Genomic DNA, 14,025 nt, shown 5'->3' with positions numbered 1-14,025 from the left:
TTATCACAACTCAAAATAGAAGTAGTGTTTTTAAAAAAAAAAAAATGAGGGGGAAAAAAACAAGAAAAACCAGAGGGGGGAAAAAATAGAAAACTTTCCTTACCTATTTGTTCCTTACATAGACACTACTTGTGGTACACGTTATTATATTTGGACTGATCATTATATTTAACCTTCTTACAGAGATTCAAATGTTAATGTTTCCTGTCTAAAAGGTAATTAAATTTGTATATTAACTTGAATTTCAACTTAATTGAAGAAAATCATGTTTTGTTAAAGGTATTTTTCTTATAACAGGTTTAGATTAGATTGACAGCAAAACTGAGTGAAATGTAAAGAGATTTCTTATATACTGCCTGCCTCCCACAACACATATAGCTTCCCAATTATCAACATCCCCTACCAGCGTGGGACATTTGTTACAACCGAAAAATCTACATTGACACACATCACTGTCAACCAAAGTCCATATTTTACATTAGGATTCATTCACGGTATTGTACGTTCTTTGGGTTTCAGCTGTATACACCGTTTCAGCACCATACAGAGTTATTTCACAGCTCCACCTAATCATTCCCTCCCTCCACCATCCTAACCCCAGGCAACCACCAATCTTTTCTCTGTCTCTATAGGGGTTTTCTGCCTGGCTGTCATATGGTTGAAATCATACAATATGTAGCCTTTTCAGATCATCCTCTTTCACCAGTAATACCCAAACTTCCTCTGTGTATCTTCATAGCTTGATAGCTCATTTCCTTTTGTGTGTGCTAAGTTACTTCAGTCGTTCCCTTCTCTTTGCAACCCCATGGACTGTAACCTCCAGGCAAAATACTGGAGTGAGTTGCCATACTTTCTTCCAGGTGATCTTCCCGACCCAGGGATCAAACCCACGTCTCACGTCTCCTGCATTGTCAGGCGGGCTCTTTACCACTAGCGCAACTGAATAATATTCCATTGTCTGGACATATATCACAGATTACCCATTTACCTGCTGAAGGACATCCTGGCTGGTTCAAAGGAGCAAGACTGCTGGATAATATGGTTAAAAGAATGTTTAGTTTCAGAATAAAACTGTCAAACTGACTTCTAAACTGGCAATATTATTTTGCATTTCCACCAGCAATGAAAAGAAGTTCCTTCAGCTCCACAATCTCACCAGCTTTTGGTGCTGTCAGTCTTCTGGATTTGGGGCATTCTAACAGGTGTACAGTGGTATCTCATTTTAATTTGTATTTCTTTGATGACATGGAATGTGGGGCATCTTTTCATATCTTTATTTGCCATCTGTATATCTTCTCTGGTGAGATGTCCATTAAGGCCTTTGGTTAATTTTTTAATTGGGTTATTTGCAAGTTGAGTTTCTTTAATTCTTTGTATAGTTTGGATAACATTCCTTTATCAGATAAGTCTTTTGCAAATATTTTCTAAAACATACTTTTAATGTTCTCATTATGAGCATGTGACAATTAAAATCCTAAGAAATGGCTGTTTTTCATTATGTAAGTTTCCTCAACACCCTTCTACAATCTTCACAGTGTTCTAAATTAATAGGGGTAATACAGTGTTTTCACAAAGGCAATGTGAATGCTCTCCTATGAAAACGGAATTTTTTCCAAAATAAATCTAAACCATAGCAACTGGTTCCTGGTCCACCCAAAATATGAAATCATATACGTGAGCTGGTAAAAACTGCCAAAGTTAATCACAAATCCTTCAATATGGTGAATGTCAATTTTTTTTTTTTTTTTTTTAATCAGCAACACTGTTCAAACACAATCTGACCCAGAAGCATCAGCAAATAAAACAGATGGGACAGGAGCTGCTCTGGAAGAAGACTCTGAGCAGACAAGCTAGAAACGTGCTATTTCTACCACATGGATCACTTCTCCCTCTTTGCCCAGTAAATCTAAGTCATCCTTTTTTCCCTAAATTTCCAATAGTGAGGCCTTACATGGGTTCCAACCAATATAGTATGTTCTCTATGTTTACCCCATCAGAGCTCTTAACACACTACATTGAAACAGCCTATCCATTCATCTGCCTAGTCCATCTGAGTGACAGTCCTTCCAAAGTCTGGTTCATTCATTGTTATACCTCTCGTGCACAGCACAGAAGGGCTGCCCTCAGGAGTAGGCACTCGATATATATTAGGTGAATAAATTTATTTACATAATATATATACTGAATTTGTATTTTATATAAATGTGTACATTTACAAAGAAGGGCTTCCCCAGTGGTCAGTGGTAAAGAATCTGCCTGCCAATGCAGGAGACGCAGGTTTGATCCCTGGGACAGGAAGATCCTCTGGAGGAGGAAATGGTAACCCACTCCAGTATTCTTGCCTGGAAAATTCCATGGACAGAGTAGCTTGGTGAACTACAGTCCATGGGGTTTTACCAAGAGTCAGATACAACTTAGCAACTAAACAACAACAACAACATATATATAGAATAAATTAGGTGAATAATTGTGTGCCCTAATGCATGCGTTAACAACACATTTCTCCTGGTTTAGACATGAGAAGTTCCTTCCCTAGAGAGTTAAGTACCACAAGTGTAGAGGTTTGTGGTTCCCTTGTATCCCTTGTATCCACGTTACCTGGGCACATGGTATTCAAAAGTACTGCTGACCAGCTCTTGCCTCCATCTCTAGCCTTGCCTTGAGAATGAGTACTTTACTTTGAACTGTTGTAATCTTTGTATAGATATTGCTTTCTTCAGCAATCGCCCTGCAGTCAGCAAATATCATTCCTCATATCATCCTAGTCATTAGCTGTGATCTAGGACAATCCATGTAAAATCTCTAGATCTCATTTTCTATTCCTGTAAAATAGTTCTTAATTATGCTTTAGCACCAGAACCTTATATAAAATTTTAGAATGAACTCCAATATAGAGAAAAAGATAAAAAGAAGAGCTAAATTTCCCACTCTGCTTGATTCTTCACTGTTTGAGGAAAATACCCCTAGAAGCACATCCTTAGAGAAGAATACATAGGAAAAACTCGAAAATATACCTACAGAGGTTTAGTCAAGCACCAACGTTCGATGATTTACACATTCAACAAATACTTACTAAATACCTATTCTGTGTCAAGCAAGCACTGGACTAGACAAAAGATTCAGCCATAAACAATGCAGATGGGTTCCCCTAAATATTTATACCAAAAAGCTGTACTGAATACATGTTGAGTATGCACTAAAATGAACAAAAAATTTAAAACATCCTCTGGTCTCTTTTTACAGTGTAGAAAGCGAGACAATTTGCCAAATGCCCAAATAGCTGCATAGACTTAAGAAAATATATCAGTTTCAAAACTACAATCTCATTTTCTCTAGCTGAAATTCTACTATTTTATGTGGGCATTTTTCAATTTATACTGTTTTCATCCAAATCATTTTTATACCAATTCTCAATAACACATCTGCATTAACACTAAGTAAGTAGTAGCTAAAATGTAATGCCTGCTCCCACCATTTCCCAGTTTTTCACTCACTTTATCCTTTAGCACTTTTAGGATCCTTTAACTAACCAACTTTTTTGCCTCTTCACTATTTTATACGTTCAATATGAATGTAAAACTGAAATCTAGAAGATGGAATCCACTTTTATTAGGTTGGTTCAAAAGTAATTGTGATTTTACATTGTTGAACTTTGCTGTTTCATACTGGAATACATTCTTAAATGTGATTATGTTATACATTATTTTAATGTGCATTTCTCACTTTTTTTTTCTTTTTTGCTAATGACTTATTGAAAGTGAAAGTGATGTTGGCAATTGGATCTCTGGTTTCTCTGCCATTTCTAAATCCAGCTTGAACATCTGGAAGTTCACGGTTCACATATTGCTTAAGCCTGGCTTGGAGAATTTTGAGCATTACTTTACTAGCGTGTGAGATGAGTACCATTGTGTGACAGTTTGAACATTCTTTCGCATTGCCTTTCTTTGGGATTGGAATGAAAACTGATCTTTTCCAGTTCTGTGGCCACTGCTGAGTTTTCCAGATTTGCTGGCATATTGAGCGCAGCACTTTCACAGCATCAACTTTTAGGATTTGAAATAGCTCAACTGGAATTCCAACACCTCGACTAGCTTTGTTTGTAGTGATGCTTCCTAAGGACCACTTGACTTCATATTCCAGGATGTCTGGCTCTAGGCTGGTAATCACATCATCGTGATTATGCGGTTTGTGAAGATCTTTTTTGTATAGTTCTTCTGTGTATTCTTGCCACCTCTTCTTAATATCTTCTGCTTCTGTTAGGTCCATACCATTTCTGTCCTTTATTGAGCCCATCTTTGCATGAAATGTTCCCTTGCTATCTCTAATTTTCTTGAGATGTCTAGTCTTTCCCATTCTATTGTTTTCCTCTATTTCTTTGCACTGATCACTGAGGAAGGCTTTCTTATCTCTCCTTGCTCTTCTTTGGAACTCTGCATTCAAATGGGTATATCTTTCCTTTTCTCCTTTGCCTTTAGCTTCTCTTCTTTTCTCAGTTATTTGTAAGGCCTCTTCAGACAACCATTTTGCCTTTTTGCATTTCTTTTCCTTGTAATTCATTTCATTCCTTGGATCAAGGGATGGTCTTGATCCCTGCCTCCTATACAATGTTACAAACCTCTGTCCATAGTTCATCAGGCACTCTGTCTATCAGATCTAACCCCTTTAATCTATTTCTCACTTCCACTGTATAATCATAAGGGATTTGATTTAGGTCATACCTGAACGGTCTAGTGATTTTCCCTACTTTCTTCAATTTAAGTCTGAATTTGCAAATAAGGAGTTCATGGTCTGTGCCACAGTCAGCTCCCGGTCTTGTTTTTGCTGACTGTATAGAACTTCTCCATCTTTGGCTGCAAAGAATCTGATTTCTGTACTGACCATCTGGTGATGTCCATGTGTAGAGTCTTCTCTTGTGTTGTTGGAAGAGGGTGTTTGCAATGACCAGCGCATTCACTTGGCAAAACTCTATTAGATTTTGCCCTGCCTCATTCTGTATTCCAAGACCTAATTGGCCTGTTACTCCAGATATTTCTTGACTTCCTCTTTTGCGTTCCAGTTCCCTATAATGAAAAGGATTTCTTTTATGGGTGTTAGTTCTAGGTCTTGTAGGTCTTCATAGAACCTTTCAACTTCAGCTTCTTCAGCATTACTGGTTGGGGCATAGACTTGGATTACTGTGATATTGAATGGTTTGCCTTGGAAGAAAACAGAGACCATTCTGTCGTTCTCTGGGTGCAGCAGACCTGGGTGTGGCATAAGCCCTCTTGGAGGAGGTCACCATTAACCCCACCATAGAGCTGCCAGAACTTACACAGGACTAGGAGACAAATTCTCGGCAGGCACAAAAAGAAACTTGTGCACAGCAAGACCCAAGAGAAAGGAGCAGTGACCCCACAAGAAACTGACCCAGACTTGCCCATAAGTGTCCAGGAGTCTCTGGCAGAGGTGTGGGTTGGCAGTGACCTGCTACAGGGCTGGGGGTACTGATTGCAGCAGTGCATCAATGGAGGTCACCATTATCTTCATGACCTCCACCATAGTTTGGCCCCAGGTAAATAACAGGGAGGGAACACAGCCCCACCCATCAACGGAAAATTGGATTAAAGATGTACTGAACATAGAAAAGGTCAGTTTTCATTCCAATCCCAAAGAAAGGCAATGCCAAAGAATGCTCAAACTACTGCACAATTGCACTCATCTCACATGCTAGTAAAGTAATGCTCAAAATTCTCCAAGCCAGGCTTCAGCAATACGTGAACCGTGAACTTCCTGATGTTCAAGCTGGTTTTAGAAAAGGTAGAGGAACCAGAGATCAAATTGCCAACATCCGCTGGATCATCGAAAGCAAGAGAGTTCCAGAAAAACATCTATTTCTGCTTTATTGACTATGCCAAAGCCTTTGACTGTGTGGATCACAATAAACTGTGGAAAATTCTGAAAGAGATGGGAATACCAGACCACCTGACCTGCCTCTTGAGAAACCTGTATGCAGGTCAGGAAGCAACAGTTAGAACTGGACATGGAACAACAGACTGGCTCCAAATAGGAAAAGGAGTACGTCAAGGCTGTATATTGTCACCCTGCTTATTTAACTTCTATGCAGAGTACATCATGAGAAACGCTGGACTGGAAGAAACACAAGCTGGAATCAAGACTGCCGGGAGAACTATCAATAACCTCAGATATGCAGATGACATCACCCTTATGGCAGAAAGTGAAGAGGAACTAAAAAGCCTCTTGATGAAAGTGAAAGAGGAGAGTGAAAAAGTTGGCTTAAAGCTCAACATTCAGAAAACAAAGATCATGGCATCCTGGCCCATCACTTCATGGGAAATAGATGGGGGAAACAGTGGAAACAGTGTCAGACTTTATTTTGGGGGGCTCCAAAATCACTGTAGATGGTGACTGCAGCCATGAAATTAAAAGACGCTTACTCCTTGGAAGGAAAGTTATGACCAACCTAGGCAGCATATTCAAAAGCAGAGACATTACTTTGCCAACAAAGGTCCATCTAGTCAAGGCTATGGTTTTTCCTGTGGTCATGTATGGATGTGGGAGTTGGACTGTGAAGAAAGCTGAGTGCCGAAGAATTGATGCTTTTGAACTGTGGTGTTGGAGAAGACTCTTGAGAGTCCCCTGGACTGCAAGGAGATCCAACCAGTCCATTCTGAAGGAGACCAGCCCTGGGATTTCTTTGGAAGGAATGATGTTAAAGCTGAAACTCCAGTACTTTGGCCACCTCATGCGAAGAGCTGACTCATTGGAAAAGACTCTGATGCTGGGAGGGATTGGGGGCAGGAGGAGAAGGGGATGACAGAGGATGAGATGGCTGGATGGCATCACTGATTCTATGGATATGAGTTTGAGTGAACTCCAGGAGTTGGTGATGGACAGGGAGGCCTGGTGTGCTGCGATTCATGGGATCGCAAAGAAGAGGACACGACTGAGCGACTGAACTGAACTGAACTGAACATGGCCCAACCCATCAGAACAAGACCCAATTTCCCTCTCAGTCAGTCTCTCCCATCAGGAAGTTTCCATAAGCCTCTTACCCTTCTCTGTCACAGGGCAGACAGACTGAAAACCACAATCACAGGAAACTAACCAATGATCACATGGACCACGGCCTCGTCTAACTCAATGAAACTATGGGCCACGCGTGTAGGGCCACCCAAGATAGATGGGTCATGGTGGAGAGTTGTAACAAAATGTGGTCCACTGGAGAAGGGAAAAGCAAACCACTTCAGTATTCTTGCTTTGAGAACCCCATGAACAGTATGAAAATGCAAAAAGATAGGACACTGAAAGATGAACTCCCCAGGTCGGTAGGTGCCCAGTATGCTACTAGAAATCAGTGGAGAAATAACTCCATAAAGAATGAAGAGACAGAGCCAAAGCAAAAACAACACCCAGCTGTGGATGTGACTAGTGATGGAAGTAAAGTCCGATGCTGTAAAGAACAATACTGCACAGGAACCTGGAATGTCAGGTCCATGAATCAAGGCAAATTGGGAGTGGTCAAGCAAGAGACGGCAAGAGTGAAAGTCGACATTCTAGGAATCAGTGAACTCAAATGGACTGGAATGGGTGAATTTAACTCAGATGACCATTATATCTACTACTGTGGGCAAGAATCCCTTAGAAGAAATGAAGCAGCCATCATAGTCAACAAAAGAGTCCAAAATACAGCACTTGGATGCAATCTCAAAAATGACAGAATGACATTACTTGCTGCTTATTTAAAATTTATTTTAGACTACGGAAATGTTAGACAAAAAGCAAATTCGAGTAATTTTCTTATTCAAGTTCAAAATGGGTTGTAAAGCAGCAGAGACAACTCACAACACCAACAATGCATTTGGCCAAGGAACTGCTAACGAACGTACAGTGCAGTGGTGGTTCAGGAAGTTTTGCAAAGGAGACAAGAGCCTTGAAGATGAGGAGCGCAGTAGCCGGCCATCTGAAGTTGACAACGACCAACTGAGAGGACCATCTAAGCTGACCCTCTTACAACTACAGGAGAGGTTGCCAAAGAACTCAGTGTCAATCATTCTACGGTCATTTGGCATTTGAGGTAAATTAGAAAGGTGAAAAAACGTGGTAAGTGGGTACCTCCTGAACTGACTGAAAATCAAACAAATTGTCATTCTCAAGTGTTGTCTTCTCTTATTCTATGCAACAACAAGCCATTTTTCAATCAGATTGTGACCTGCAATGAAAGTAGATTTTGTGCAACAACCAGTTCAGTGGCATGACCAAGAAGAAGCTCCAAAGCACTTTCCAAAGCCAAACTTGCATCAAAAAAAGATCATGGTCACTGTTTGGTGGTCAGGTGCCCATTTGATCCACTACAGCTTTCTGAATCCCAGCAATACCATTACATCTGAGAAGTATGTTCAGTAAATCAATGTGATGCACAGAAAACTGCCCACCTACTGCCATCACTGCTCAACAGAAAGGGCCCAATTCTTCTCCACGACACCAGACCACACGCTGCACAACCAACATGTCAAAAGTTGAACGAATTGGGTTACAAACTTTGCCTCATCCATCATATTCACCTGAACTCTCAGCCAACTGACTACCACTTCTTGAAGCATCTCTGACAATTTTTTGCAGGAAAAATGAATGCTTCCACAATCAGCAGAAGACAGAAAATTCTTTCCAAGAGTTCCTCGAATCCCAAAGCATGAATTTTCATGCTACAGGAATAAACAAACTTATTTCTCACTGGCAAAAATGTATTGATTGTAATGGTTTCTATTTTGATCAGTAAATGTGTTTAAGCCTAGTTACAATTATTTAAAATTCACGTTCCAAAACTGCAATTACATTTGCATCAACCTAATATCATGATCTGTTTCACCATTTCATTCAACAAATTCTTTGACAAGTACTTACTATTTGCAAAGTGTTCTGCTATAAAGTGGTACAAAATTTCTAGAATTTGTTTACTTTTTCTACCCCTTTGGGCTTCACCGGTGGCTCAGATGTTAAAGAATCCAACTGCAATGCAGGAGACCCAGGCTCGATCCCTGGGTTCGGACGATCCCTTGGAGAAGAGATTGGCAACCTGCTCCAGTATTCTTGTCTGAGAAATCCCACAGACAGAGAAGCCTGGTGGGGGCTGAAAAGAGCTGGACACTGAGCAACTAACACTTCCTACCCCTTTAATTCATTATTTTTTTTTTCCACTTAGTAGTTTAAAGTACATAACAGGAACAAATATCAAATTTCCCTAGGGTTCCCTCAACCTACAGTGCTCTTTCACATTCTTCTTATCCATACATATTTATTCACATTCACTGAACAGAAAGTACAGTGCGAGGTACTATAACATGTGCTAAGAAATATGGTTCCTTCTCTCAAGGAATGAAGAAAGGATAAAGATAGTGAAGACATTTCAGAAGGAGACACTACAAGTATTAGTGTCAGCAGAGGTATAAGAAAAACAGATGAGTTCTGTTTTGAAAAACTAACTAGATGATGATATCATTAACAAAATAGGGACCTGAAAGGTTTTTCTTCAACAATTAAAAATTTGGTTCTAGAATATTAAATTAAAGTTGCTTCTGGATATTCCAGTTGAGTCATCGAGATGGGAATTAGTTAATACCGGTCAATACTTTAGTAGCTACTATGTGGCAGGATCCAAGGGCACTTAGTAAGACATCACCCCAAACTCAAAAGAATTTAAGAGTCAGGTGACAGAATGCAAGTAAACAGGTGCTTAAAAGCAAAACTCAGCTACAAGAGAGGAAGCATAAGCACTGGCCAGATATGCAGGACCTTGCAGGCCATCCTTTAGGAGACTGGATTCAGCCAAGCAATGAGGAGCCACTGAAGGGTTTTAAACAGGGAATGGCTTGATTAGGTGTGCATTTGAGAAAGAAGACTCTAACTTCAGGAGGGAAACAGGCTGGAGCAGGCAAAAATGAAAGACAAAGTGAACACAGGAAGTTGCTGCAGAAATCTGAATAAGACCTGATAGGCATCAAGATGCACAAAGATTAGGGGAGGAGATGTATAATAGGTAATATCTGAGACACTGCTTTTCCCTAGACCACACTCAGTTAAAATCTCTAAAGAACAACACTAGAAACTGAACTATTTTTAATCATTACAATAAAATAATCATAGTTACATGCAAATATTAAACAACTGAAGGAGCCATCACTACACTACGTCCAGTCTTTCCTTATCTACATCAAACTACGGGAGCCACATTCTTATGAAGTTATCAAATAAACAGCAAGGTCTGGAAAAATTCTCAAATTATATATTTGATTGGGTAACTGAGGAATGTATGTTTTTTCTATAACCACTTTACATGGCCTTGATGAAAAATATGTAATATGATCTAAATATACAGCATACAATAAAGAAGAGCAAAATTGAACAGATCTAAGCAACAAAGTTCCTCTAGAATTATTCAGTCACTTCATTACCCAAAGAGCTTATAATATATGGATTTTATATACCTTTAGAAAAGGAAGTTTTCTATACATCTCTTACTAATAGGGCCCAATGATTTGATTAAAGGTGACAATGTGTCTAGACTCCTCTAAGTTCACCAGCTCTAAGTCACCATGTGATGCAATTCTGATGAATAAAATATAAGCTGAGGGTTTCTGGGGAAGCCCTTTCCTGCTTCTTCTCATCTTTCTCCTGTCTGGAATGTAGATAAAAGGCTGGAGCTGAAGCAGCCCTCCTGTAACTATGAGGTAATAAGCATGAGACCAAAGACCACGTGCTAGGTGGCTAACCCTACCTAGAGACCTTTTATACAGGGAGAACAATTCCCTCTTCGATTAACTATAGACTCTGCATCCCTTAGGAAAAGCCAGGCTACTTAACAGGTCAGCTTCATGGTCAGTTCCATTTACCTATCCAAACTCATTTCAGACCAATCTCTGTCTCCTACTTTCCACCCAGTAATTCTAAACCCTATCAGAACAGCACCTAACAGTGAGCTGTTTTTCACCTTTCTACTTTTAATTCTCTGAATTCTCTCACCGCTCCATTTCTTCACCAGACTTACACTTCCTCAGCATTCCAGAGTTTCTGACTCCTAGCTGAGGTAGGTGCCCTCCCTCCTTGTTCTCACATCTCCTCACATGCACAATGATTGTGCTGTACTATAGCTATTCACTTAAGTATCTGTCTTCCCAACCAGATTACCAGCTCCTCAAGAAGAAAAACAATGTCTTAGTTTCCTTGGTATTCCTAGATCCTGTGACAGTACCTGGCACACTAGGGTTGTCCAGTAAATGTCAGTTGAATAAATGAAAGTTACATAAAACATGACTTTTAATTTTTGTTGTTTAGTCGCTCAGTTGTGTCTGACTCTTTGCAACCCCATGGACTGCAGCACACCAAGCTTCCCTGTCTTTCACTATCTCCCGGAGTTAGCTCAAACTCATGTCCCTTGAGTCAGTGATGCCATCCAACCATCTCATCCTCTGTCATCCCCTTTTTCTCCTGCCTTCAATCTTTCCCAGCATCAGGATGCTTTCCAATGAGTCAGTTCTTCACATCAGGAGGCCAAAATATTGAGCTTCAGCTTCAGCATCAGTCCTTCTAATGAATATTCAGGGTTGGTTTCTTTTAGGATTGACTGGTTTGATCTCCTTGCTGTCGAAGGGCCACTTAAGAGTCTTCTCCAGCACCACAATTCAAAAGCTTCAGTTCTTCAGCACTGAGCGTTCTTATGGTCCAACTCTCATATCCATACATGACCACTGGAAAAACCAAAGCTTTGACTATACAGACCTTTGATGGCAAAGTGATGGCTCTGTTTTTCAATTCACTGTGTAGGTTTGTCATAGCTTTTCTTCCAAGAAGCAAGCATCTTTTAATTTCATGGCTGCAGTCAACATCCACAGTGATTCTGGAGCCCAGGAAAGCAGTCTGTCACTGTTTCCATTTTTCCCCATCTATTGGCAACCTCCTCCAGAAGTGTTTTTAATTATTCAAAACAAATCACAGCAAAAGGATTGTTAAAAAATTTCTCCTTAATATGAGAAGCTAATTTTCACCTGTAAATTTTTCCTGAAAATGAGAAAAGCGCTCGAGTATATTCTATCACCACATATTGCTTTATAATACTATTTCTGCTTAGAACTGAAAGTCCTAAGACAACCCAACAAAGCTATTCTCATCTTTCTTAAAAGATCAGTCTTACTTCTGATGGGAAGTCAGAAGAAAAAACTAAAATGACCAAAGAATACATTTTATTGTACATGACTAGCAAAACTTATCAAAATGAAGGTAAATAAAGAAATAAAATCTCTTCATACCTGTCACATTGCTGCATTATGGAAATTTCTTTGATTATTTCCTGAAGATCTGACTCAACAGGTACTTGTTTAATTGCCACAACTTGACCAGATTCCTTATGTATTGCTTTAAATACACTTCCATAAGACCTAAAAGAAACCAAGACATTCCTTTATTTTTTTCCCTTCAAACACCATAACTATTAGAGAAAGAGTCTGAGTCTTCACATGTAGTCTTTTCTAATTTAAAATACTACTCAATGGTGACAAATCAAAGGAAACAAATTTTAAAAGTGAATTATATCTTAGCTTGAATGCTTCAATTATAGACTTAAAATTCATTAAAATCACCAAATTAATAGAAAAAGATGTGCTGTGCTTCTTATGAATGAAAGAAATAGACTTACGGTTTGTCAACTCAAACAAGTGCAGCATTAAGAAGATATATAAATGGAAGTTAAAAGAATGGAATATAGAATAAAAACAGCCAAAATCTCATGTTAGGAGAAAAGGCTGATCTCACCTTAAGCAAAATCACCCACAAAATATCAGAGTCCCACACCTGCCCAGACTGCTTAGGGGTAACTGAAACCTTCACCATGGGTTTGTGTGTATATGTGTGTGTGTGTGTATATAGTTCTAATTTACACACACGCACATATACAGGTAAACCCACTTTTCAAAAGTTCGCTTTACGCCCCTTCATTTTTACAAAAGGCCTGGATTAACACCTGTTTCACTAACCAGATGAATTTCGAAGAGGATTTACACTTTTATAAAAAAAGGTGAAAACAAAAACAGCATTCAACATTTATTTTTGCAGGAGCCATTAGAGAGGGAGAAAGTACCATGAGCAGCAACAGTGGCCCCACCAAGCTCATTCCTAGAACTACACTCAGCATCAAGCCACCATATCTCTGAGCTTTGTCTGAGAGGATCTGTGCTTTATCTCACAATTTATTTTGCGTAACTGTTAGCAAGATGTGTTGTAATGTATCTGCTTCAGCTCCTCTGTCCATGGATTCTCCAGGCAAAAATACTGGAGTGGGTAGCCATTCCCTTTCTCCAGGGGATCTTCTGACCCATAGATCAAACCTGCGTCTTTTGCGTTGCAGGCAGATTATCATTTGAGCCACCAGGGAAGCCTTTCTTTGCATTACAACGTTTCAACTTACTAAAGGTTTCATAAGAATGCTCTACTTTCAGAGAGCAAGGGAAATCTGTATCTCCCCCTTTGAAGCCATATATATATATATACACACACACACACACACACATATATGTGTGTGTGTGTCTGTGTGTGTGTGTGTGTTGCCCCTCAAAAGCTAGTCTAGACTCAGAGCTAGATTAACTACTGCCAATTAAGCAACACCATCAGTCTCTTCTAAGGTCTTTCTGTTACTACAAAAGAAAACTGGGAACCACATTTCCCAGATTTCCCTTCCCTGAATGGATCCCAGTTAAGAGTCTGGCAATGAGAAGAACATTCATGAAATCTGAATGGCAAAAAGCTGAGGAAAGACCATCACTTTTCAAATACAGCTGCAGCAGATGCCTGACCCAGTATCAGATACACAGTGGCTTCCGGCTGAGCCTCTTGATAACCACCACACTGCTGCTGCTCCAAAGAGAGTTGGTGGGAGCATCTAAATGATTCTTAGGGATTCCAGCAGAGCCCATGTGAGCTTTTGAGAAACACCACTTCAGTGCTTCAAACTGAGATCTTCAGCACTAGCTTCTCTGAGCT

General features: G+C 39.7%; 1 protein-coding gene across 3 annotated transcripts in view; it reads right to left on the bottom strand.

Annotated features, from left to right (window-relative positions):
- STK3 (serine/threonine kinase 3) overlaps nucleotides 1-14,025 on the bottom strand; it is a 311,132-nt gene that overhangs the window by 256,911 nt on the left and 40,196 nt on the right. For all 3 annotated transcript variants that reach the window (XM_010812167.4, XM_059893297.1, NM_001079607.2), the window contains exon 3: nucleotides 12,300-12,428. In XM_010812167.4, the coding sequence (XP_010810469.1) occupies nucleotides 12,300-12,428 (129 nt within the window). The remainder of the gene's footprint in view (nucleotides 1-12,299; nucleotides 12,429-14,025) is intronic.

Source organism: Bos taurus, chromosome 14 (genome assembly GCF_002263795.3).
Source record: "Bos taurus isolate L1 Dominette 01449 registration number 42190680 breed Hereford chromosome 14, ARS-UCD2.0, whole genome shotgun sequence".
In the NCBI taxonomy this organism is placed as follows: Eukaryota; Metazoa; Chordata; class Mammalia; order Artiodactyla; family Bovidae; genus Bos; species Bos taurus.
Note: the sequence above shows the minus strand (reverse complement) of the source record. Positions and strands in the feature narration are given on the sequence as shown.